Source organism: Talpa europaea (genome assembly GCF_964194135.1).
Source record: "Talpa europaea genome assembly, chromosome: 6".
NCBI lineage: Eukaryota > Metazoa > Chordata > Mammalia > Eulipotyphla > Talpidae > Talpa > Talpa europaea.
Genome location: NC_140072.1, coordinates 136,518,563 through 136,541,534, shown reverse-complemented (window position 1 = coordinate 136,541,534; position 22,972 = coordinate 136,518,563). Strand labels below are relative to the sequence as shown.

The 22,972-nt window shown below is 53.3% G+C and overlaps 1 protein-coding gene across 1 annotated transcript in view; it reads left to right on the top strand.

Annotated features, from left to right (window-relative positions):
* Window positions 1–22,972, top strand: part of NALF1 (NALCN channel auxiliary factor 1) — a gene marked incomplete at its 5' end in the record, with an annotated part of 385,064 nt that overhangs the window by 350,013 nt on the left and 12,079 nt on the right. Inside the window, one exon of the mRNA XM_084235718.1 lies at window positions 17,868–18,039. Coding sequence (XP_084091844.1) covers window positions 17,868–18,039 — 172 coding nt within the window. The remainder of the gene's footprint in view (window positions 1–17,867; window positions 18,040–22,972) is intronic.

Sequence of the window (22,972 nt, the reverse complement as noted above, 5' to 3'; positions counted from 1 at the left end):
GTGGGGAGCAGAACAGGTGGACTGACTGAAATCCACTGCTGAGGGGGCCACAGGGGGACATGAGAGGTCTGCTGTGCCATGTGGGTCAGCTCCCTGGCCGGGGATCGAACTCGTACTGCACTGGCTGCCGATAGCCTCACAGTGCTGTGTCTTAATCCCTTGTGCCACCAGGGAGACCCCTCATGAAACAGTTAAATAATAAATCGTGGATTTGACAAGCACACACATGTCAGTGGTGCACCTCTGAACAGGAGGCCATCGGAGAATTGCAAGAAGCATCTTTTCCCCCCGCAAGTTCACCATAACAATTAGTATTTATTTTATAAACATCACAGCGCTGTTCTGGCTCAGGTTTCTGCAGTGTCATTGTACAGAGTCAATATGAACAGTGGAATAATTTATTGCTGGATTTGAAATGACTTCCTGTTGAGGGAAATTATGGAGCAAATTGTGACACAAAATGATGGCACAGACTGTTGTGAAGTCCTTGAGATGCCTTTGAATGATGAGTTCCCTCCCAAAGCCGCGCTCTGAATGCCCATGAGGTGAAGCTGACTTTTGTGACTTCAGAACTTTTGGGAATCAAAAGGTACACCGAGTTCTTGATCCGGCTTCCAGCTGCCTCCGGAGTCAGGATGGAGAACACCCCTCCCCTAGCAGACCCTGCCCCTCAGCCCTGCTTACCTCTCCGCTGGGCTGTTCACCCAATGCTCCAGGTATGAGAAATAAAAATATACCCCTGCCTCCCCAGTGGCGCAGCGGTTGAGCGCTGGGTTGCAAAGCTGCTCACAGCCTCTGCAGTGCCGGTTCGATCCCTGGCTGCTCCCCGGCCACCGGAGGAGGGTCCTGCATGGCGCCCGCTGCTCCCCTCAGCAGTGTACTTCGGTCCTTCTGCCTGCTCTGCTCCCTGCTCTGACTCTGGTGAATCCTCTCACCCTCCCGCGCTTCTGACTGTACCCAGTGCTTGTATAAATAAATAAATAAATCTTAAAAAAAAAAAAAACCCTAACCCCACAGGAGATTGGCCAGGGAGCTGACTCAATGCCTGAAGGCCTTTCTCCAGCCGGTTCTGTGCTGGATGTTTGCTCCTCCACCCGCCAGGCCACCTCTTCAGAAAGCTTCTCAGGGGCCTCCCTGGTGGCGCAGGGGTTAAGTCTCAGCGCTATCAAGCTGTGGGCAGCCCCTGCAGCTCGAGTTTGATCCCCGGCCAAGTAGCTGACCCACATGGCACAGCGGACCTCTCCTGCCTCGACGCTGCTCCCCTCAGCGGTGGACTTCAGTGGATCTGTCTGTTCTGCTCCCCACTCTGTCTCTGGTGGATCCTCTCTCTCTCACACACACACACACCCCTCTGGCCTGCACCCCAGTTCTTGAATGCATAAATAAATAAAAATAATCTTTAAAAAAATGGGAAGCATCTAGTGCGTGCCCAGACACCGTGCGTCCTGTTTGGGGCCGGCGGGGGCCCGGGGCACAGCCAGCCCTGACTCGCGGTCCCGGCAGGCTGCGGGCAGGATGCGCCCCTCGCCAAGCGCTGACACACAGAGACGCTCACTGCGCGGTGCCTCGGGAGCCAGGTGGGGCCCGGCAGGGGCGGGCGCTCTGAGGACACAGTGTTGAAGCCCAGATCTGAACGAGGAGAGGGAAGGGAGAGAGGCCTCGGGCAGGTGGTGTCCTGGCGGGAAGGCCATGAGCCGCACCAGGGGGGACTGAAGGAAAGGCGTGGACCTGGCGCAGGGCGGTGAGTCGCGTAGGGCCTTGGGGCGCCCTTGGGCGCGGTGCAGGTGCCGGAGAGGGCCGGGTCTGCTCGGGTGCTCTCGGCCAGAGCGGGGGCGCTGCAGATGGGCGGGGTGTCTTTGGCAGCCCGAGTGATGCCAGATCCGAGGATCAGCCTTTTTGCGAATAGAGCAAACCCTGGAAGATGGTGGAGAAATCACCCGTCGGGCAGACCCGCGGTTTGGAGGATGGCGCGGGGGGCGCACACGGGGGTCTCCCTCCCGCGCCTCCCGCGCGGCCTGTTTGGCGACACCCCCCCCACCCATGGGATTGAGATAAATGAGAGACATCGAGTCATGCGCACGCGGCCGGCTAACCCTTGAATTATTTATGAATTCCGTGCTAATTGATGTTGGTCAATTAATTAAAATAAATGTAAATTAATTCCAAACATCATTGATGACTTGTTCAAATATTATGAAAGAAAAGCCGTTTACCACTGGCAAAAAAAAAAGAAACATAAAACAAACAAAGAAAGAAACCGTCCTCTGCTCGAGTCTGAGATAATTAGGGGCTCCTGTCCTGGAGGCTCTGCGCCATCCTTGTCCCCCTCCCGGCCGGCAGCCACCGTCTGGGGCGCCAGCGGGGACAGGCCGGGGTTCCGCTGGTCCTGGGGTGCACCCACCGGCCGGCCAGGTCGTGCATGGGCCCCGCGCCCCGGGGTGGACAGAGTCCCCTTCGAGCTGGGCTTTCAGCTGGGCTGTGCGCTGAAAGGGGCCTCTGAAGGGCGATTTGAACCAATTTAAATAAGTGGGGCGAGACCTCAATGTTCTGAGGGCCCGAGGGGTTCAGAGGGAGGCCGGGCCGGCTGACCCGAAGAAGCCGGGCCCCCAGGACCAGGACTCGGGGCGTCGGAGGCACAGCCGAGTTACCTGCCACGCTCTGCTCTGGGCGGGCTTGGAGGGTCCAGGGAGCGCGTCCTCTGGACAAGCGAGGGGCGCGCCCTGATGCTGCTCCAGGTCGGCAGCCCTCACCTTGGCCATTTCCACAGTAGGAATCTCGCCATGCCGGGCAGAGAGAGACTCGCACTCCTCAGGCCCAGAAGCTGCAGGTTACAGTGTGAGATGAATTACAGCATCATGGAGCCACCGTGGCACCCCAGGAGCCAGCTTGCCCCACCACCAAGCCCAGGCCCGTGTCCGCTAGGCCTGGTTTTAACGACTTTTCTAGTATTAATCATTAAATCCTGGCAACCAGCTCCGAGCCCAGTTTCCTTAATAGCCCATTTTTCTGCATGGGGAGAGATGGACACACTTTGCATTTCGGTTCAGCCTAAAAAGCAGCGGTGATTCCAGTGCATCTTCATATGCCGGCTGCATATGAACCAGTGTCACTTGGTTTCACACACGGAAGCCAAGAGTTTCACCTGTGAATGAGGTGCAAGTGCTTTAAGACTTTGGACCCACACTCCCATATTAACTGAAAAAAACAAACAAACAAAAAAAACAATTTATGTTCTCAAAGAATTCTTAAAAATAGGACTGACAAGGACTACATTGTCTGCACAACGTCCTTGACTGCAAACCGTGACTTTACTGTGACTTTAGGGCCATGAGGTAACGTGGGGACGTTCGGAGCAGAGGCTAATGGACACGGGCAGCAGGCAGGCTCCTGGGGCAGGTTTCTGGCCATGAAAACACCCCCAGATCTCTCAGCAGAGACCCAGATCACTTCAGACATTCAGCGGTCATTTGCTTTTGTTCATCCTGGGCCAGGGTTGGTGGGGGTAGGGGCCATCCTGGTGGCCTGGGGTGCGTGTGGCTCCCAGCCTGGAAGGACACCCTCATCCCAGGGGGCATCACCCCTAACCCCATCACACACTCTGAGACTGGGGCACCAGGAAGGGCCCATCGACCCCACATGCACGTGACTGGGAGGTGAGAGGAAACCGCAGTGGCCGAGAAGAGCCCACAAAGTTGTGGAGGACATGCCAGCTCCATTCAGTGTCGCCTGCACATGGAATGTGACCTCATCTGGAAACAGGGCCTTTGCCAGGCCAGCTAGTTCAGGTGTCCCGGTCCTGAGGTGGGACCTCATCCCAGGGCTGGTGTCCCGGTAAGAGGAGCCCTGAGGTGCACACGTGTGGGGAAAAGTGTGGGAGGCTGGAGGGGCCCAGCACAGCAGGGGAGTTGAGGGGGCACAGGGAGGAGCAGAGCCTCCCTGCGGGGTGCCCAAGTCTGGCTTCAGCCTCCAGGACTACAGAAGAGCAAATTCCTGCTGAGACTTTGCTGGTGCAGCCCTCGAAGGCAATGGAAGCCCATTGGATATTGGGCTTCCCAATATCCATCCCACTTGGATATTGGGAGGCCCCAGCCTTCTGCGTACAGAGCTGGACTGGAGGGTGACTCTGATGTGGGCATCCTCGCGAGGGGTGGGCAGGAAGGGGGTGGGGGCTACACAAAGCCCGTTAGCAGGCCAGAGGGTCAGCACTAGGATTATCGCGTGGTCAGGTCTGTCTGAGGTCTAAGGAGGGATTGGGGTGTCAATCAGGTGGTGATGGCTCAAAACAGAGATGTGGGGCCAGTCGGGGAGCGTGGCCACATGGAAGGTGTTGAACATTTTAAAGCAGGAGGGCTTAATATTGTCTCTGTTTCTGAGCACCTGCCTGGTGCTCGGGAGGGACTCGGGAGGACTCTTGAAGGGCTCTCAGCGAGGCCCAGGTCTTTGGCAGAGGAGAACAGACGGTGTCAGAGGAGCGGGGGCTGGTGTGGCTCTACTCACCAGCTTCTGCCCCACATCCAGCCTGGCATGGTGTCTGGACAAGCGCATCCTCATTAGAGCAGGGCGCAGCATCCTGCTCCAAGGACATGTCGTCCCCCTGGAAGGACAGCTGGGTCACCGCTGGCGCAGCTGTCCCGGGCAGGTGGTGTTGCCTGGCATCTGAAGTGTAGGCAAATCACCCGGTTTCTCAGCTAGAGCTGCAGGGGCCAGGAGCGGGGGCGTGGGGGGGCTGCCTAAAGCTCCAGCAAGAGTCCTTTCCCATTTGACTTCAACCAAAGGCAAACGTGCTTTATTAAAATGATAAGGAGGAAAGATAGATAATGTTTGGAAGGGACTGTCAATTTATTATTATACAAAATGAACGTGCAAATATCTCTATTTAATTGTGCTGCCCCCTTTTACAATATATCATGTTGAGGGGGCCTCCCTGGTGGGGGGTGTTAAAATCTCAGCACTGTCAAGCCATCGCCAGCCACTCTGGCATGAGTTCGATCCCTGGCCAGGGACCAGGGACCATTTGGGTCTGCTGCTGACCCACACGGCGCAGCAGACCTCTCCTGTCTCCCCGCTGTTTCCCTCAGCAGTGGATCTCAGTGGATCCACCTGTTTTGAGGATTCCTATGTCAGATTCACCCTCAAGCCTATCTCTCCACTCTGTCTCTGGTGGGTCCTCTCACCCCCTGCACCTCTGGCCTACACCCCAGTTCTTGTACACATAAATAAATAAATCTTTTTTTAAAAAAAAATATCTATTTTTGGGCATTTGGGTTGTTTCCATAGCTTACCTATTGTGCTGCAATGAACAGTGGGGTGCAGGTGTCCTTTTGAATTAATGTAGAGGATCCAAATAAGGGATCAGAGGAAAAAACTAATTATAATAAAGTAAAAATCAAAATCAACAGGCAGCTATAAACCAGAGACATTCTGCGGGGGGGAGAAGGGAGTAGGATCAAAACAAGGGTGGGAAGAGCACAAGGGACCAGGGTGATAGATAACGGGTGAGTGTGATGGGATTTTTACGGGGACTACAACCAGATGAAAATGCACACATTGTACAAAAGTGAAAAATGATGTAAAAATATATATTACATAAATAAATAAATAACTTTAATTAAAAAATAAAACACAATATATCACGTTGGCCCTAATTTCTGGTTTCTCATTGAACCTCGAAAATCTGGACGCCACACTCCGTCCATACTACTGGACGGCAAAGGTCTTTTCAGCAGTGAACTTCCTCATGTGGAGCGTGGTTCCAGTTCGCATATAAGTGTAATGTCGTCATCCAGTAGCAATATAGTAAGAGGAATGGAATAACAGGATAAGCTCCTGTGTATGATAAGACAGTATATTCTATTGTCCAGAACTCATTCTTTTTCATTTTTGAGACTGGCTATTTTTAATCAGAGTAAATCTTTTCAGTTAGTTTGAGAACGAACAATAACTTCCGAATGTGATTTGTTAGTTGTGTGTGTCTGCAGAGTGAATCATACGCTGTTCTAAATCATCATCTAAATGATGCTGAGTGACTAATGGTTGCATGTCAACTACCTGTACAATCTATTTTCTCTTGATTTTAAAATATGTTCATTCTTAATAAATTTTAGACAAAGACTTTCAAGAAAAAAGATGAAGAAATGATCCTTTTAGTAGGTCCAGGGTGGAAGACAAAAGTAGTTTCTAAAATAAAGATGAAATTCTATGAGTGCATTTCAGTAAGACTTGTTTAGATACGAGGGGCTCATTCACTTTGTCATTGGGTCGTTTCTACCAGGCATAAGCAGCGCTTGGCACGTGTGCTCCAAAGCCCCCGTCCTGGCCTTTAGTGAAAGGAGCTGTTGGTCACTACACCCAGCTCGGTCAGCACCACTCACTCTGCTCTCTCTGCTAAGATGGGCTTATGTAACACGTAGCCGGGCCACACACACACACACACACACCTTTGTAACTGTCAACAGATCACTTAGGGGTGTTTTTTGTCCTTTTTGTGCCCCCAATCCTGGCTGCATTTCCCACAAACATTTACTGCAATACCCCAAAAGGTTCTTTAGCCCAAGGTGTGATGAGGATGAAGGACTGAAAATTAGTGGGCCCCACCCGGAGGTGAAAGCTAGTCTTTTCTACCTTCCCTGAGATGGCTGATGCTTTCAGATGTAGCAAAAGCTTCTTGTTTTAACTGTACTTTTCTCACTGGACAAAGATGGGCCGGCCAGCCTTAGATGACCGCAAAGGCCCCCTGCTGGGACTTCCTGTCTTGTCCTACCTCGACCTGTCTCTCCCGCCCGGAGAGCATGTCCACACTTCCCCGGCTGTGCAGTCTTCCTGCTGGGAGCTGTCAAGCTATGACAAGCAGAGAAAGCTCTGCCTTTACGTTTGTCCTTGTCCAAAATGCAGAAGTAAAGCTTAGCCCTTTGCAACCTAAGTCATTCCGTTACCTGATGCCAATTCCTAATGACAAAGCACTCAACGGCTTCCCTTTAAACTTAAAAGACTCTAAAAGAGAAGCTGTACATCAGAGCAGAGATGACCATGGGCTCTGCGGCTATTCTGCTTGCACCCAGAGCTCCTGCGTGATCTCCAGCAAGTGACTTAACCTCTCTGCGTCTCAGTCTCTTCACCAGTAAAGATGGGCAGCAGGACGGCGTCCCTGCTTGGAATTGTTTGGAGGACAGTACGAGCCACAGCGTTTCACGCTTCTGAATAATAAATGAAAAACAGTCAGTGCTCAAAAATGCGGCCTCTTCTTATCATCTGTTTTATTAGTTTCCCAAGGACTATGCACAAAATCTCCTCCAAGGGGCTGGCGTCGTCTGGCTCCACTGTCCAGCACCGAGTCTGAGCAAGTAACTTTATCATTTCATCCTCGCTCACTGATCGAGAGAGAAATGTTATTAAAAGAATTCAATTTCCTGAATGTTAAGGACACCTGAGCTGATCCGCTGATAGGGGATGTGAGGAGCCCACCGGGTGGGGCTGGGGCTTTTCCGAGAACTGGGTGAGGCCTTGTGATGAGGACACTTGGTCCAGGAATTTCTGGGTCTGCTGGTAGTGCCCAGTCAGCGGAGGGCCTGAGAGGAAGGGAGCGTCAGGGCTCCAGGCCTCCGGGGCTGCAGGCCAGGGCTGCACTCAGGCTGTCTCCAGGCCCAGGCCCTCCCGGACCAGCTCCCCCTCGCCCTCGACTGTCCGGGTCAGGCCCCACTCTAGGGACAACAGAACAGGCCCTTCCCCACCCAACTGCTTTGGCTCATCTTCCAGTGCTGACGCCAGTGGCGACGCCAGGAGGAAAAGGCCATGATTTGTGGGCCTGACGTGGGCCTCCATTCTCTCCGGCCCATCTCTGTTAATGTTTAAATTTAGACCAAAGTGCCTGACCAAGGCTTGCTCATTCCCAGGCCCTAACTTTCCGAGTTGTCCCAGCACACTGACACCCAGTCATTTTGAACACTATTGTTAGAAAATAAAAAGAAATGGATGAGAACTGCTTAAACATGCTAGAGTCCTTTCACGGGGGATGAAACGCCGGAACTGCTCAGCTGCCGGGGCACTGCAGTCTTGCATCCAGAGGAAAACTGAGCAGCTTCTGAAGGACGTCACTGGCCCAGTTCTCGCTCCCTTTACCTTGACGCCACGCCCTGCGGCTCTGGGTAGCTCACTTAAATGCCAAATCAGTTTCAGCGAAATCACACCCGCACATCACGGCTCTGGAGGGCACACGGCCTTTGCACAGCCTAGGACTGGCCTTCCCTTTCGCTTGAGTTAGCACTGGTGGGCAACACTGCATGTGATTTAGGGTAGAGGCTCACCCCTTCAGAAGTGTGTGGCCAGCCCCATCATCCTTCACCGTAGAACTAGGACCACCCCCCATCTGCTCCCCTCTGGTAGCCTCTACTCTACAGTCGTATTTCTGGGGTTTTAAAAACTATAAAAATTATAGTCAGAAGGTCTTGAAGAAGAGTGATAGGGAAGACCAAAATGTGGTTGGCTGACAGCCATGCTGAGGAGCAAAAGGATGGAAAACACAGGCGTAGACTTTCTCTCACGCGGGGCCCTGCCGTGGGAAGGCCGTTGTTTGTCTAGTCTGATTGATGTGGTTTAAAAGCCGCACAGTTATTCACAACAGGGCGAGAGCCCTGATTAGATGAGCCATGAAGGCAGCCACCGTCTGGGAGATGTCACTCTCCGATAAGTCATAAACCTCTGTGATACGTGAAGACATTTGAGGTCAGAGCAAAATGGGCAAGTGAGCAAGGAAATGTGAAATTTCTCTGTAAAGATGTGGGTGTCATGCTGCAGGCCTCTGAGCTCAACCCCCACCCCCATCTGCCCCACCCTGGCAAGTGCATTTTTTTAAATGACAAATGCCCGTTCTCCATTTCAAAAGCCACCTTACTTAATGTTTGCAAGGCAGCTTGAGCCACCAGGTTGTGGGTGCTCCTGGGCCTCATTCCCCCCACTGCCCCGGCTGCCAGCTCTTTCTCTTTTATTTCTGCTCACCTGGGTCTTTTTCTGGCCTGTCTCCATTTCCCCCCATTGTGCCTCCTTTGTGTGCCTCCCAATTCCTACAAGGCAAGCAATGAATATTGCCTTGGGGTCTGACATTTCCCCACTTCATTCTGCTGTTCCTTACATATTGAAGAATAAGAAAAAATGTCCAACAATCAAAATAGAGAAGCTGCACAGGCTTGTGGAAATACATGCAATAATGTCAATGTGCTCACAGCCAGAGCGTCAAAGGCTCCTCACCCCACAGCCGCCAAATGCAAGGCCATGACCAGATTCTGTGTTCCCAGCCCATCAGCATATAGAGCTTGCCTCTGAAAGCCCAGGGAGTATAGAAATGAAGGCGAGTAAGAGAAGACTGCCTGAGTGTTACAGGAAGGCTCCATTTTCTTGTCTGAAATCTAGAAAGTCCAGGTTACTAGGCTGAACCATAGGAAACCGCCATCTTTCTGGCTCCCAAAATGGTTGAATATCAGGAATGTCTTATGGCTCAACCTCATAAACACACCTTCAATAAAACATACTCAGGGAATAATTTTGCCTCAAAGGGCTTCTGTCCATTGGGGTTGACAGCCGCGTCCCTGACAGGCCACCGCACGCAGGGCAGAGGCCCTTTTTTTCTTTGTTTCTTTTTTCTTGCAGGTCTTAGGAGCTTAGTTTAGAATCTGAGGCAAGAAAAATAGTTTTGCTGAGGCAGCAGTGGGAAGATCAGAGAAACTGGAAAACCCCTACCTGGCAAATGAGCTTTCTGTAGCCCAGGGAGACTTTAATTAATGTTAATGGAGAAACCTCCTTCAAAACCCAATTAAGCACTTAAATGTGTTCTTAATGATCTCTGCTCCCGAGTCAGGGAGTAGAGAGGGGAATTGATTTAGCACCAGGAATAAAAATGTGCATGTGCGTGTGCTGGGCCTTGCTCTTCCCACGGACGGTCCTCCCGACAAACACTTGCCTGCAGACTTCCCCGGCCTGCCCTCTGCGGCCCTGGCTCTGCTCTGACAGGCCGGCCGCTGAGCCGCCCGCGGCCCGGATGGTGATGATAGTTATGCCAAGCGCTCGCAACACGCACACCGATTCTGAGTGCCTCATTATGCCGCAGGCGATGCCCACCCCAGCAGGAGACCCGATCCCGACACTCTTTAGCTCTGGCGGGCGGGGGACCGGCCTGTCCTCGCAGGCAGACGCCCGCCAGCGCCTCCTCCAGCAGCGCCAGCGTCATCAGCCTGATTGGTGTTGATTCTGCCTTCCCAGGTCGCCTCAGCGGTCTTTGTCCCTACGAGCCATTTCTAAGTGAAATCGAAATTGAATATTCTGCCTATGCTTACTATGACTTCAAAATAGTTCAGGTTGCATGTTTAAAAGGTGGTTTTTAGCTAACCTGAGATAGCGCTGGGTAATAGCATGAGGCCGGCAGCCCACGGCGAGGCCAGGTAGGAGAGCACTGCGCAGCCATGGGTGCTGGGAGCTGGCGGCTGGCCGGAGAAGGGAGTGTTTCGGACGGGACACTTGCTAACGGAGACATGGAGAGTCCTTCCCAAAGACAGGCAGACGCAACGGCAACCTTGCATGTCACCCCTGTGTGCATCTGCTGTGTCCCAAAGACGAAGGGCAGACGGGATTCTTGGGGCTTACAGTTGACGGACTCGTGACCATGTCCAGTATTAATGGGTATGACAGAAGGTCGTGCCGCAACAGAGCTCACGTAACCGCTAGGTCTCTTCTCCTCTAGGGGATGGGCTGCCCTTTCTCCCCCACTTTCTCTTGTAACACCAGTCTCCTAACAGAATTCCCCTTCCCCCCGCCCCCCGCTACTTCTGTGAGGTGCACACCGGGGCCACGTGATGGTCTGACCTCACTGCCTTAGACCGTCCTGACAACAGGAGGCCCTGCAGTGTCCAGAGTGCGCACAAGTGCCTGCAACTCATCGCCTGTCATCACCGATTTCCCAAACCAGCATCATAGATTGTGCCACCTTGACCCTCCCGTCTCTGAAATCAGCTCTGATGGTATTGCTGTGTATCTGAATTAACCAGAATGTACAGATCAGTCAACCAAGGCAAGCTTCCTTTCCCCAATGTATCTGTCAAAGGCTCTTCCCACAATCAATATTGGTGGGACAAGCAAGTTAATAAAGAAGGTAATTCATTAGTTCTGTTAATACGTGTCCCATGAGAAAGTGTTTCTTTCCCAAGTCATGCCCTCGGCGAAGCCATATCAGACTTGAGTGCATTTTATTTTTCATTCCCTATATATGATTCTTCGACTCTCTCCAAAATCCTCTTCGGTTGGCATTACTAGTGAAGCTCAAATAAGTAAGCTAAGTGCAAATAAATGCTCTTCTCTAAGATGCCACGAGTCGTAAGTGGCCCGGCTCCTGTTTCCCCAGGGAACTTTCTCACTTGAAGGGCTCTTATCTCTCCATTATTATCTCTCCCATTTCCTTGTGAAGCTGTCGTGGACAACAGGCGTGCACGGGGTGTGAGTGCTCGCACACCTACTTTCTTGTCTATTGAGACAGGACAGTCACCAGAATCGTGCAACCTTGAATCATGTCATGGACATGCTGTCTCAGCTTGCGAGGACTGCAACTCAGATTGCCAAGAATATTTGACCAGAGGGACTTAATCCAGTTATAATCATTATTTGGGGCTTGGTGAGCTCTCTGACACTCAGTGTTTTCTAGACATTCTCCTGACAAGGAGTTTTGCACACTTTTACGATCAGCGGCCCCTTCCGTGGGTGGGTGAAGGTGCAGTGCTGGGAGCAGAAGGCTCTCTGGAGTACCAGGTAAAGTGTTTCCTCACAGGGAGGCTAGGAGTGAAAAACTGCCTTAAAACTACCATTTTCCAAGGAAGAAATGAAAGCAACCATAGAAGGTTAGTGAGAAATAACCAAGGGTTGCGGGGGGCGGGGGGCAGAGGGCAGAGGATGAGAAGGATTTAGGTCCGAGACTAGAAAAAAATAAGCTCTCGCATCGGTGGTCGCTGTTAGTGCTATGACAGGCAATTTTTTTTCGGACATAATTCTGGCTCCTTCTTCATTCATAACACTGGTGCTCATGTCACCAAATGCATAGATTTTGAGCACATGTTGCTAAGATCACCGTCATGTGACCCTTTGTTGTCTTCAAAACTCTTCACTCAGAGCACAATGCCTGCAGCACTTACTGAGTTATTTTCTTAAGATATGGAAGGAATTATGAGGTATGGAAGTATTTGAATCTCCAAAGCTTACTCGCAGAAGAGATGTATCTGGAAATCCAGGAGCAACCCTACCTGTACTACTGAAAGTTAGTATTTGGTTACTCCTGGCTGTCTGTGCTTTGCAATGGAATGCATGTCACTGGGTGGGTTGGGGATGCAGGACCTAAAATCTCAGCCTGGCTCCACTACATTCGGCTGTGGGACCTCGGCCAAACTGCTGAGAGTCTCTGAGTCTCAGTGTTCACCTCTGTACAATGATCACACCTGCCCCCTGTGGGTAATACCCTGGAGATAGAAAAGGTGACGGAGATTGTCGTTTACTGGAACAGGTTATTGTCTGAGGTGCTACCTCTCGTGGACCAGGTGTGGGGGAAGGAGGCTTGAAGCCAAGCCTCACTGGAATGTCATGGTTGGTGATACTGCCGAGTTGTAGGACAGCCACACCCAGACCCAAAGCATCTCTAATGGGCTGTAAGTGTGCAGCGCCATGAAGTGGTTTTACTTTAGTATTTTTACTTTAGTACAACTTTTACTTTACTTTAGTATTTGAAGTGGTTTTACCTTAGTATTTCAAATGTCCCACCTTTTCTTTCGGGCTCTATGACAAAGCTATAAGGCCACTTCCTTTTTTCTTTTTTAAAGATTTATTTATTTATGTATACAAGAACTGGGGTGCAGGCCAGAGGTGTGGGGAATGAGAGGATTCACCAGAGACAGAGTGGGGAGCAGAGCAGGCGGATCTACTGAAATACACTGCTGAGGGGAACAGCGGGGAGACAGGAGAGGTCTGCTGCGCCATGTGGGTTTCTCCCTAGCTGGCGGGGGATGGAACTCGTGCCACAGTGGCTGGTGATAGCTTGATAGTGCTGTCTTTAATCCCTGCGCCACCAGGGTGGCCCCTGAAGCCACTTTCTTTCTTTATTTTTTTTTAAAAGGTTGTTATTTTATTTTTTTTAAATAATAAATTTTATTTTTATATTCCCCTTACAATTGCAACACCCCCATTCTGACCCAATCCCTCCCCTCCTGCCCCCCACCCCCCAAAAAGTGTCTCTGGTTCATAGTTGTTTGTTGATTTTGATTTTCACTTTCTTATAATTATTCATTTTCCTGGTCCCTAATTTAGGTTTTCTAGATTCCTGCTATGAGTGAGACCATCCGGTATTTTTCTTTTTCTTTCTGGCTTATTTCGCTGAGCATGATCCCTTCCAGCGCCATCCATGTTGCTGCAAATTGCATGTGTTTATCTTTTTTGAATGCTGAGTAATATTCCATGGTGTATATGGATATTGCTGAGTAATATTCCATAGTATATATGGACCACATCTTCTTGATCCAGTCATCTATTTTTGGGCATTTGGGTTGTTTCCAAAGCTTAGCTATTGTAAACAGTGCTGCTATAAACATAGGGGTGCAGGTGCTCTTTGGAATGGATGTTTCTGTGTCCTTTGGGTAAATACCTAGGAGTGGAATTGCTGGATCCTGTGGAAGCTCTATGTTTAGTAGGTCCAGAAATCTCCACACAGCTCTCCACAGTGGTTGGACCAGTTTGCACTCCCACCAACAGTGCAGGAGAGTTCCTTTTTCTCCACACCCTCGCCAACATTTGTTGTTGCTAGTTTTTTAATATGTGAAGCCACTTTCTTTAGACCTTTTCTGTGTGATTCTCTTAAGTGAGGCAGTGACAGTGAGCCCCGCTCTACTTAGCTTTATTAAAAAACGAATCCAGGGCCTCCCTGGTGGCGCAGCGGTTGAGCGCTGGGCTTCGACGCTGCCCACAGTCTCTGCAGCACTGGTTCGCTCCCTGGCCACTGGTGAGGGTCCCACACACATACAAAAAAAAATCCATCTGCATTGCAAAGTGAATGTGCGGGTCACTTTTTGTAGTTCTATTGAAGACACTGGCATTTTCTAAATATATTCTAGGGCCTCCTTGGTGGTGCAAGGCATTAAACACCGCACTATGAAGCAATCTGCAGCCTCTGCAGCACGAGTTTGATCCCCAGCTGGCCAGGGAGCTACCCATGTGGCTCAGCAGACGGCTCCTGACTCGCCTGCTGCTCCCCTCAGCAGTGGGTTTCAGTCAGTCTGCCTGTTCTGCTCCCCACTCTGTCTCTGGTGACTCCTCTCACCCCCCCACATCTCTGGCCTGTGCCCAGCTCTTGTATGTATAAATAAATAAGTCATATATATATATGTATATATATATATATTCTAGATTCTGCATGAGGACACATTTATTAATCATCAAGTGCTCCAGGAATCCCTACTTGCATCCTCCAAGATAAGGAAAGCCTAACATAGTCCTTCTTCTGCCCTGGGTGAATTTACTATCTCCTTTGTGCTGAAGACGACCTTCCTCACCCAGCAACTGCCGGGAAAGGATTCGTCTCCATGTCCTTCCTCAGAAGACTAATGCCCCATGTTTAGGACCGTCTCCAACATTCCAAACTCCATTGAGGTGCGAGCCCCAGACTGGATGTATCTCGAGCGTCCACTCGCTGGCCTCCTCCAGCTCGGAATTGGGCGGGGTCCGGGCACGTGTGACCGCGAGTGCGGACCAGGCCGGGGTGCGGGGATCAGGGCTCCAGCCGCCCCCCACCGTCCGCGGCGGCAGCTCCCGGGCGCGCCTCCGTCCCCTCTCCAGAGAAGGGCGGACTGTCCGCGCGGACCTTCCCACAGATCCTCTTCTCCCCGGAGCCCCCAGCGCGCTGGAGCCGGAGAGGCTTGGAGAGAGCTCGCGGCGCCGGGGGCCTCGCGGTCCCGGCTGACCACCGTCAACACGCGTTTCTGGGGGGACAGTGGACAGGAGGGGGCGGTGCAGAGAGGGGAGGCCGGGCGGGGCCGGGCCGCCCTGGTCTGAGCGCTGGACCGGCGGGAACGTCCTCCTGGTGCCGGGGGAGGGAGGCTGAGGGACATCGGCTGGAGGGGACGCCGCGGGTTGGGCGAGGCCGGACAGAGCCTCCAGGCGGGCCCTGGCTGCGCGCCCTGGGCCGGGGTGGCACCAGCAGGGGGGCGCGGCCGCGGGGCTCCTCCTGTCCTGGCCCTGGAGGAGGCGGAATCCGGCCTGAGGAGGGGGAGCCGCTGGGGAGGTTGAGGCAGAGGCTTCCAGGGGCGGTTCCAGGCGCCAGAGAGAGGCGCGCGGGAGAGGCCGCCCAGGAGCGCGCGGGAGGAAGGGAGCTGGCCCCGGGCACGAAGCTGCCCCCGGGCACGAAGCTGCCCCGGGCACGAAGCTGCCCCGGGCAGCGACCAGAGCAGGAGGGAGTGGCCGAGGAGGGAGGGCAGGCGGCCCGAGGCCTGGGATCGGGAGCGACATTGGAGGAGATTCCTCAGCCGCACCCAAGGGTGACATGAGAACGTCGCTGGTGTTGGCGGCTGGACTGGTCAGCTGCGCAGCCTCCACGCGGTCACCAGCCGAGCAGCACCTGCCCGCGGGGCCCTCCGGGCCCACCGGGGGCGCAGCCTGCTCCTGAGAATGGTCTGGGTGGACCTGAGAATATAGGGCAGCGCCAGGAAGCTGGGGGAACCCTGAAGTTCAGGGGAACAGCCCTCGTGTTAGCACAGGCTCCCAGAAGTGGGTCACCGCAGAAAATAGATGACATTTGCATTTGGTTCAGGACAAGTAGCCAAGAAGCCGCCTGGAGGACGAGGTGTACAGGCGGGCACGCCTGGGGGTGCAGGAGCCCCGTTCTCAGCCCAGGCGCTCCCTTATCCCTCCGGGGACAGCACACACTCGGGAGGGGAGACGTCCTGGTGTCCCTCTAGGGGCCGCGGGGATTCTCTGGGCACAGCTGCTCCCTCAGACCTGGCACAGCCCGAGCCGGGGACGCTCAGAGGCAGGAAGGTGGAGACGCGTCTCCCGTCCACCCCCACCCGTGCTTGTGGCGGCGCCTCTCTCATGCCCGCCAGGCGGCTCCGGCAGACTATGGCTTACATAACCCATCACTCCCCCCACAGCACCAGGCGACTGGCTGAGAGGAAGGAATTTAATAAATTGCATCAACACAAGTCACAAAGGCAAAGAGCAGACCCGACTGACAGCCGGGGGAAGGGGAAGCAGCCTGTTCACAGGGAGAGAACCCCCTTTTCGAACAGGACGTTTTCCCTCATGATCGTGCACCATCTATTTACATTCCAAGTCTGCCCCATCCCAGATCTCTAACACACAGACACAGATGCAGAGGAGGGAGGGGAGCAGATTTCAGAGACGTGGGAACCCCGACTTCTTCTGGGAAAATGCTCCCCCGGCTTGCATGGAAAGCTGTGCCGAGGTGAGGCTGGATGGCACAGACAAGCCAGAGGCGGCCGCACCCGGCGGTTCCTGTCCAGGACACTGAGCGTGGCCGTCCTGCCAACCGCCGCGATGGGGTGCTGGGCCGAGTTTGCTCTTTACTTATTTTTATTGAAGTGACATCGGTTTATAACATTATATAGGTTTCGGGCATTCGGCCTTTTAAATCCACGTTGGTGCAGACATGTGTTCACCACCAGCACCCTACTCCCGCCGCTGTGCACTTGGCTCTCCGCGCCGTCAGCCACCCCCTTCCGGCTTCCCCTCTGGTAGGCGCGATTTTGTCCCTGTAGTCTAAAACCTTGTTTTCTTTTTGATCAGTCCTTTTGCTGCTTTATCTGCCGCCTATGAGTGAATTCACATGTGCCTTCCTCAGTCTGACTTAAGCCACTGAGCACCAGCCCCGGGACCCACCCACGCTGCTGCAAGGCCAGATTTCATCTTTGCTCTACGTGCATCGGACTCCACCCCGAGCCTGGATCCGGGTAGCTGGGCACACAGGGAACGAAGCCCTTAAGACTCAGTCCAGCGCCTGCAGGGCTTGTCATGCGTGTGGCTGCTCAGCGTACATTCACTGCCAACCAACCACTCACTTTCCTTGGCGAGACAGAGGTGACAAAACCCCACCTGAGGGTGTGCACCCTGGGGATGAGAGCCTGGGCAGCCCCGAGTTACAGCATCTCGAAGCAAACAGTCTTTGTGGGTGTTTTATTTGATTTTAGGTTCTGCTTCTTCCTTGCATTAGAGAGAGGTATTCCTTCAGCATTTATTTTCCTAAATAATCATCAAAAAACAAGCGATCCATGAGGCCCCAGGCCCTGCACATTTTGTAAAATTACATCCAGACTTGACAGAGCAGGGGAGTCCCTCCGGGTCCTGCAACTCCCCGTGCATATTGTGTAGGGTCCAGGCTGGTGTTTCTGGGCTTTCGGACTCTGCGGGGGTCAGTCTGCTGGACGCGAGCCAGGGACGCCAGGCCCTGGCTGCTGGGGCTGGGGCGCTCCTCAGCTGCCGCTTCCCCGCGACCCGCGCCTCCGGCCGGCGGGACACAGCGCCACCTGGCGGCCGAGCGCGGCACCGCCGGGCGAGGCGCTCCCGCGGCCCGGAGTCTCGCACCCCCTCTGCCGTTGCATCCTGGGGTCCTGCTGCACCCGAGCTGCACCCCACCCGAGCTGCACCCCACCAAACGCCGTCGTCCCTTTGCATCCTCTCAGGGCTCCAGTCGTGTTTTGCAAAGACCCCAGCTGCGGCCGTGCTGGGGGCCGCTAGCTTTGCGCGCATGTGAGGGTTTCCTCTCGGTCCGCACGCCCTTCCTGGGCACCAGAGCTGTTGTCATCACCCCCCCCCATTTTTTATTTTCTCTCTCTCTTTTCCAGATCGTCTACAAAGCCTGGCTGTGTTCCCAGTACTTCGAAGTCGCACAGTCTAACTGCAGAAAGACAATCCCTTGCAAGCAATACTGTCTGGAGGTTCAGACCAGGTGTCCGTTTATCCTGCCCGACAACGACGAGGTGATCTACGGGGGGCTCTCCAGCTTCATCTGTACAGGTACAGTGGGGGGCTCGGCCCCAGCGCTCGAGGCCCCTGGCCCGGCTCCGTGACGCGCCCCGCGCGGCACCTGCTCCCGGCGCGACCCCGCAGGGGCGGGGGTGTCCCACGCCGCTGTCCCCGAAGGCCCGGGGCCGTGGGCTTAGCCATGGCCAGTGGGCGCAGCCGCTGCCCTGCAGGAGCCCCGCTGGCAGGTGCGCGCGGGAGCTGCTCCGGGCGCTGGGGCCGCTCCTGCCCGCGCTCTCGGGGCCGGGCCAGGGCGGGCGGCCCACGCCAGGGGGTGTCTCCTCAAGTGTGAGCTGCTGGAGCTCCCGGGTGCGAGCTCAGGACAGGTGAGGGGTGTGTGGCCTGCAGGTGTTGCGCACGGCAGAAGATCCCCCGCGTGCGAGCGCGCGCCTGACCCTGCAGACTAACACGCGCGCCCGAGCTCCCGGCCCGGTCCTCGCGGGAAGAAGCACCACGCAGCGCCCTCCACCCTGCACCTGCCGCCGAGGCATGTTGTTCCCGTGTTTACGGGGAAAACAGCACCCCAGGTGTCAGGCAACACGGAAAGCCTCTTCCTTACGTGCGCTTGAGAAGCCCCCGCCCAGACAGAGGGGCAGGAGCGGGGTGACCTGGCCGAGGACGAGCAGGCCTGTCCTGCTGCCCCCAGGTGTTCTCAGCGCCACCTCCTCGGGAAACAGGATGCGCTCCCCCTGCTTCCCCTGCTGGCTGCGGGGACCGCAGAGAAGGGGGCGCTTGTGCTGATGGGATCTGGGCACTGTGCACCCCACGTCCGCAGACTGTCCTGGGAAGCCACCTGCCATCGCTGTCCCCCCTGGGCTGGAACCTGAGGTCGCTCTTCCAGCAGCTGCTCTGTGGGGCGGGACAGCAGGCCGGAGTCAGGGAGGTGTGGGGTGGAGGGAAGGGGGTAGATACTCACAGCTTCACTCAGTCCTCTGGCCAGACACAGGCTACACACTTATTTGCCTTGCACATAAAACTTTGAACAAATGCTCACCAAGATAAGAGCTTCGGTGACTCTGGGGTCAGCGAGGTGTCCATGCTTTCAAGAAACTCACGGGATGTTATGGAAAAGTGGTTTTATTGTGCATCCGCGTGCACACAGCCTCTTCGCTAGAGATGGTCAGTGATTTTCACCAGGCTCTTGAATTAGATGAAGCCCTCACATGTCTTCATCTTCTGTCTCTTGGACTCACCTGTACACATGAATGTCAACTATGGGCTTGATTCTGCCCCTCCCCGTCCGCTTCCGAGGCCGCCAGAAGCTGAAGATGCGTCAGCGGACCACTCACCCGATGTTTTCAATGGTCTTTAAGTTTTATAAAATCAGCATTTCCAGAGCCACAGTTTGAATATAGACAGGGAGAGAGATTTGTCATTGGGTCCAGAGAAGCGCCATCAAGAGAAGCCTTCTGGAGACTCTCATCCCTGAATTTCTGGAGACCTCCTTGATCTCTGCCACTGGGTTCATGTTCCTTTCATGGCTAAACGTCTCAGAACCTGGCCTGCCTTGATCACCCACAGCCATTGCTCTGCACCTGGCGCCTCGGCTGGCCCTCGGGTTTTGCTGTTGGTCCTCAACAAGAAATATGTTTCTACTGAATGAAATCACTCAGTGTCTGTCATTGCAGAACAAGGTTCAGAGCATGTGACCAGAAGAGCCTCCATCTGGGCCGGAGCCCAGAGAACAGGGCGGGAGAGTGTCTGCTGGCCTAGGGGCCCTGGTCAGGAGGTGGGACCAAGTGGCTCATCACACTCTGGGAACTAGCAAGACTTTCTAGTGCAGTATTTCTTTCTGAACATTGTCACGTAATCTGGGACTCACCACTTACAGGTGGGCATGGAGATGCCAATAACTCACCTCTTCGGGTTTTAGCTCCACTCTGTATGCTGGAAAAGACAATGATTTATCATCAAGAGTCGGAGGAATAGATGGAATTTCCTTCAAATTCAACAAATGAATGACGGATTTTTTTCCCCCCTGTGGGAAGTACTATTATTCCCAGCTTCTGCAAGGAGACAGGTCCCCTCTAGATGTCACTGAGGAGTCTTCACGTACTTGGCCCAGCGACCTCTGAACGTGCTCTGGAGGCAGGTACCTACACACGGCGCCTCGCAGGTGCTCTCCTGCCAGGGCCAACCTCCCTGACAATCCAGCGGGGCGAGGATGACTCTTCCTTAGAGACTCTGCCTCTAGCCTCTCGGAGATAGGGAGTGATGGAATAGCCAGCGCCTCTTCCCACCAGGTAGCCAGTGATTCTAGGATCCTATCATCCACCAAAAAAAAAAAAAAGATATATATTTATATATGCATTTCAGCCCTTAGGATCAGTGAGGCATTCAGAAGGCTCAGAACAGATCCATTTCTTTAAACCAGGAGTTCAGTATAACAGGTAACAGCCGTGGACTCAATGCCTCATTTCCCTATAATGCAGACTTTACTCACCTGTGTCTGACATGTGAATGTTTTAAATTTGGATAAATTTGTATGTACCTGTGGTCATCGGCTATGTCATGTGCCGTGATCATTAGCAAACCAGCAAGTTATTAAAATATGGGACTGAGGTCACGTGCCTATTTCTAGCCACTGTCTTTGGCTGAGGGCATTAGAGAAATGATGGGCAGGTGTCCAGCCACAGCCCAGGTAGCTCAGCCACGGCCCCAGGTGTGCTAGCCACGGCCCCAGGTGTGCTAGCCACAGCCCCAGGTGTGCTAGCCACAGCCCCAAGTGCGCTAGCCATAGGCCCAGATGGCACAATAGCCCCTCTTATGCTTAGTTCACATTCTGTTCCAAGAGATGAAGATACTTTGCCTGACATTCCTTAGTTTTTCTGTTAAAGAACAAAACTGACATATGACTGAAAGCGTGTTTAAAAAATGAATTAGGGCGAATTCTGCAGTGCTGTCGGGGCCAGGCTGTCATGTAACGGCGGCATCGGTGAGCTAACATGTCTCCAGGTGGGTCTGTCCTGAAGCCGGCTGCCGAGGCGTTGCTGCTTCAGAAACTCAGTTTCTCGGGGTTGAGCACGAGGGCAGAGCCGCTGGGGACCCGCCCCAGCCCCGCAGATGGGGCGGGCTCCCGCACCCCACTCCCCCGCTTGTTCCAGAACCCTCTGGAGAATTCCTTGATTGCTTACCTGAAATAGTGAGCCAACATTAAGAAAACAGAAGTAGCAGAGGATCACAGGTGGTGGGTGCTATGGCAACAAACATTATGAAAATTACCCTTTGATTGGCAGGTAAAATAGACTCCACGCGAGCTACTGCTCTATTTTTCACAGAGAAATTGAGAAAAAGGAAAGTGGGTCTGCTGGGGTTACTGACAACAGTTATAAACCATATTTGGAGGATTCTGTGTGCACCCCGTGTGTCACACAGAACAGAGTAATCTCTATTACTCTATTCTGCAGGGCCAGTGGGCGAGGCCCGGCTGGGCGGAGGAGGGAGACCCTGGGGCCTGTCCAAGCGTGGCTGGTGGAGCTGGGCCTGCAGGGCACTCGGGTCACCAGTAGTGAGAGCAGAATCCTGAGTCAGAGGGGGGACGCCCCAGGGGGTATTCCAAAATTTATTCTTGCCTGAACACTTCTGCTTCTCACTTTCACACGACAGAGGTCACAGCTGCAAAAGTCTTTCCAGTCTGGGTCTGCCTTGACGAGGGAGTTGGTGAAAGTTTCTGAAAGACAGCATGACATAAAGAACATTCTCACAACAGGCGTGTTTGAGTAGAAAAATCTTTGTAGACCCTGAAGCCATGTCTACGCTGTCACCAGTGCCAGTGTCTTCCCCACGTGTCACTCTGTCCCCTGTTCTTTAAAATGCCAGGAAAGTGGGGCTGGAACGGAACCATGCGATACCAGGTGACGGAGACCAAATCTTGTCAGAAATATTTAATAATTTAGACCAAAACAAAAAGGTGAAGGGAGATAGTATGACCAGGATAAATTTTTAAAACTATGAAAAAGAGGCTTCCCTGGTGGCCGAGGGGGTTAAGTCTCAGCGCTGTCACTGCTACAGCCTGAGTTCAATCCCCAGCCAGGGAGCTGCCCACATGGCACAGCAGACCCCTCCTGTCTCCCCGCTGCTCCCTTCAGCGCTGTATTTCAGTAGATCTGCCTGTTCTGCTCCCCACTGTGTCTCTGGTGAATCCTCTCACCCCACACCTCTGGCCTACACCTCGGTTTTTCTATGCAAAAAAAAAAAAAAAGTACTTCCTAGAAAACGTGCACCTTATGGAATGTGGGCAGCTCCTCCCACTACCTCTGGGGTTTCAGCTCCACACACTCCCTCATAGAGCGAGGCCTCCACACCCAAGATTGTCTTCCCTGACGCCCCTCCACACCTTCCTCACAGCCCCAGTTTGCCTCTGCTGGGCACATACTGTGGGGGAAGAACCCTGGAACAGGAAAGGGATTTGGGTCCTGCCACAAGATGAGAATTTTAGAAAATCATTCAACGGAGGTTTCCATTCCCTCGTCTGTCCAAGTGGCTGGTGGTGCTGGGCCTCCAGGGCACTCGGGTCGCCGGTAGTGAGAGCAGAATCCTGAGTCAGAGGGGGGACGCCCCAGTGGGTATTCCAAAATTTATTCTGGCTGTATTTTGCCTTCGTGTGCTCTTTGGTTATTTGTGTTCTATTGATTAGTGAAACCATCTGATGTCTGTCTTTCACTTTCTGACTTATTTCAATTAATATCATCACCTCAAAGTCTATCCATTTTGTCCCCAAAGCCATTACTTTACCTTTTTCACAGCTGTGTAGTATTCTACTGAGTCTATATCACACAATATTTTTAGTCATTTATGGAAAGGCACTTCTTTTGCAATGTAATGTCTGTTGGTGTGTTCAATAGACATTTCACTGCTGCAAGATTCATTTTAACTATCCCTACCTGCCACACTGCAAGGCTCTCCCACCTCTTCGTTTGTCTGTGAA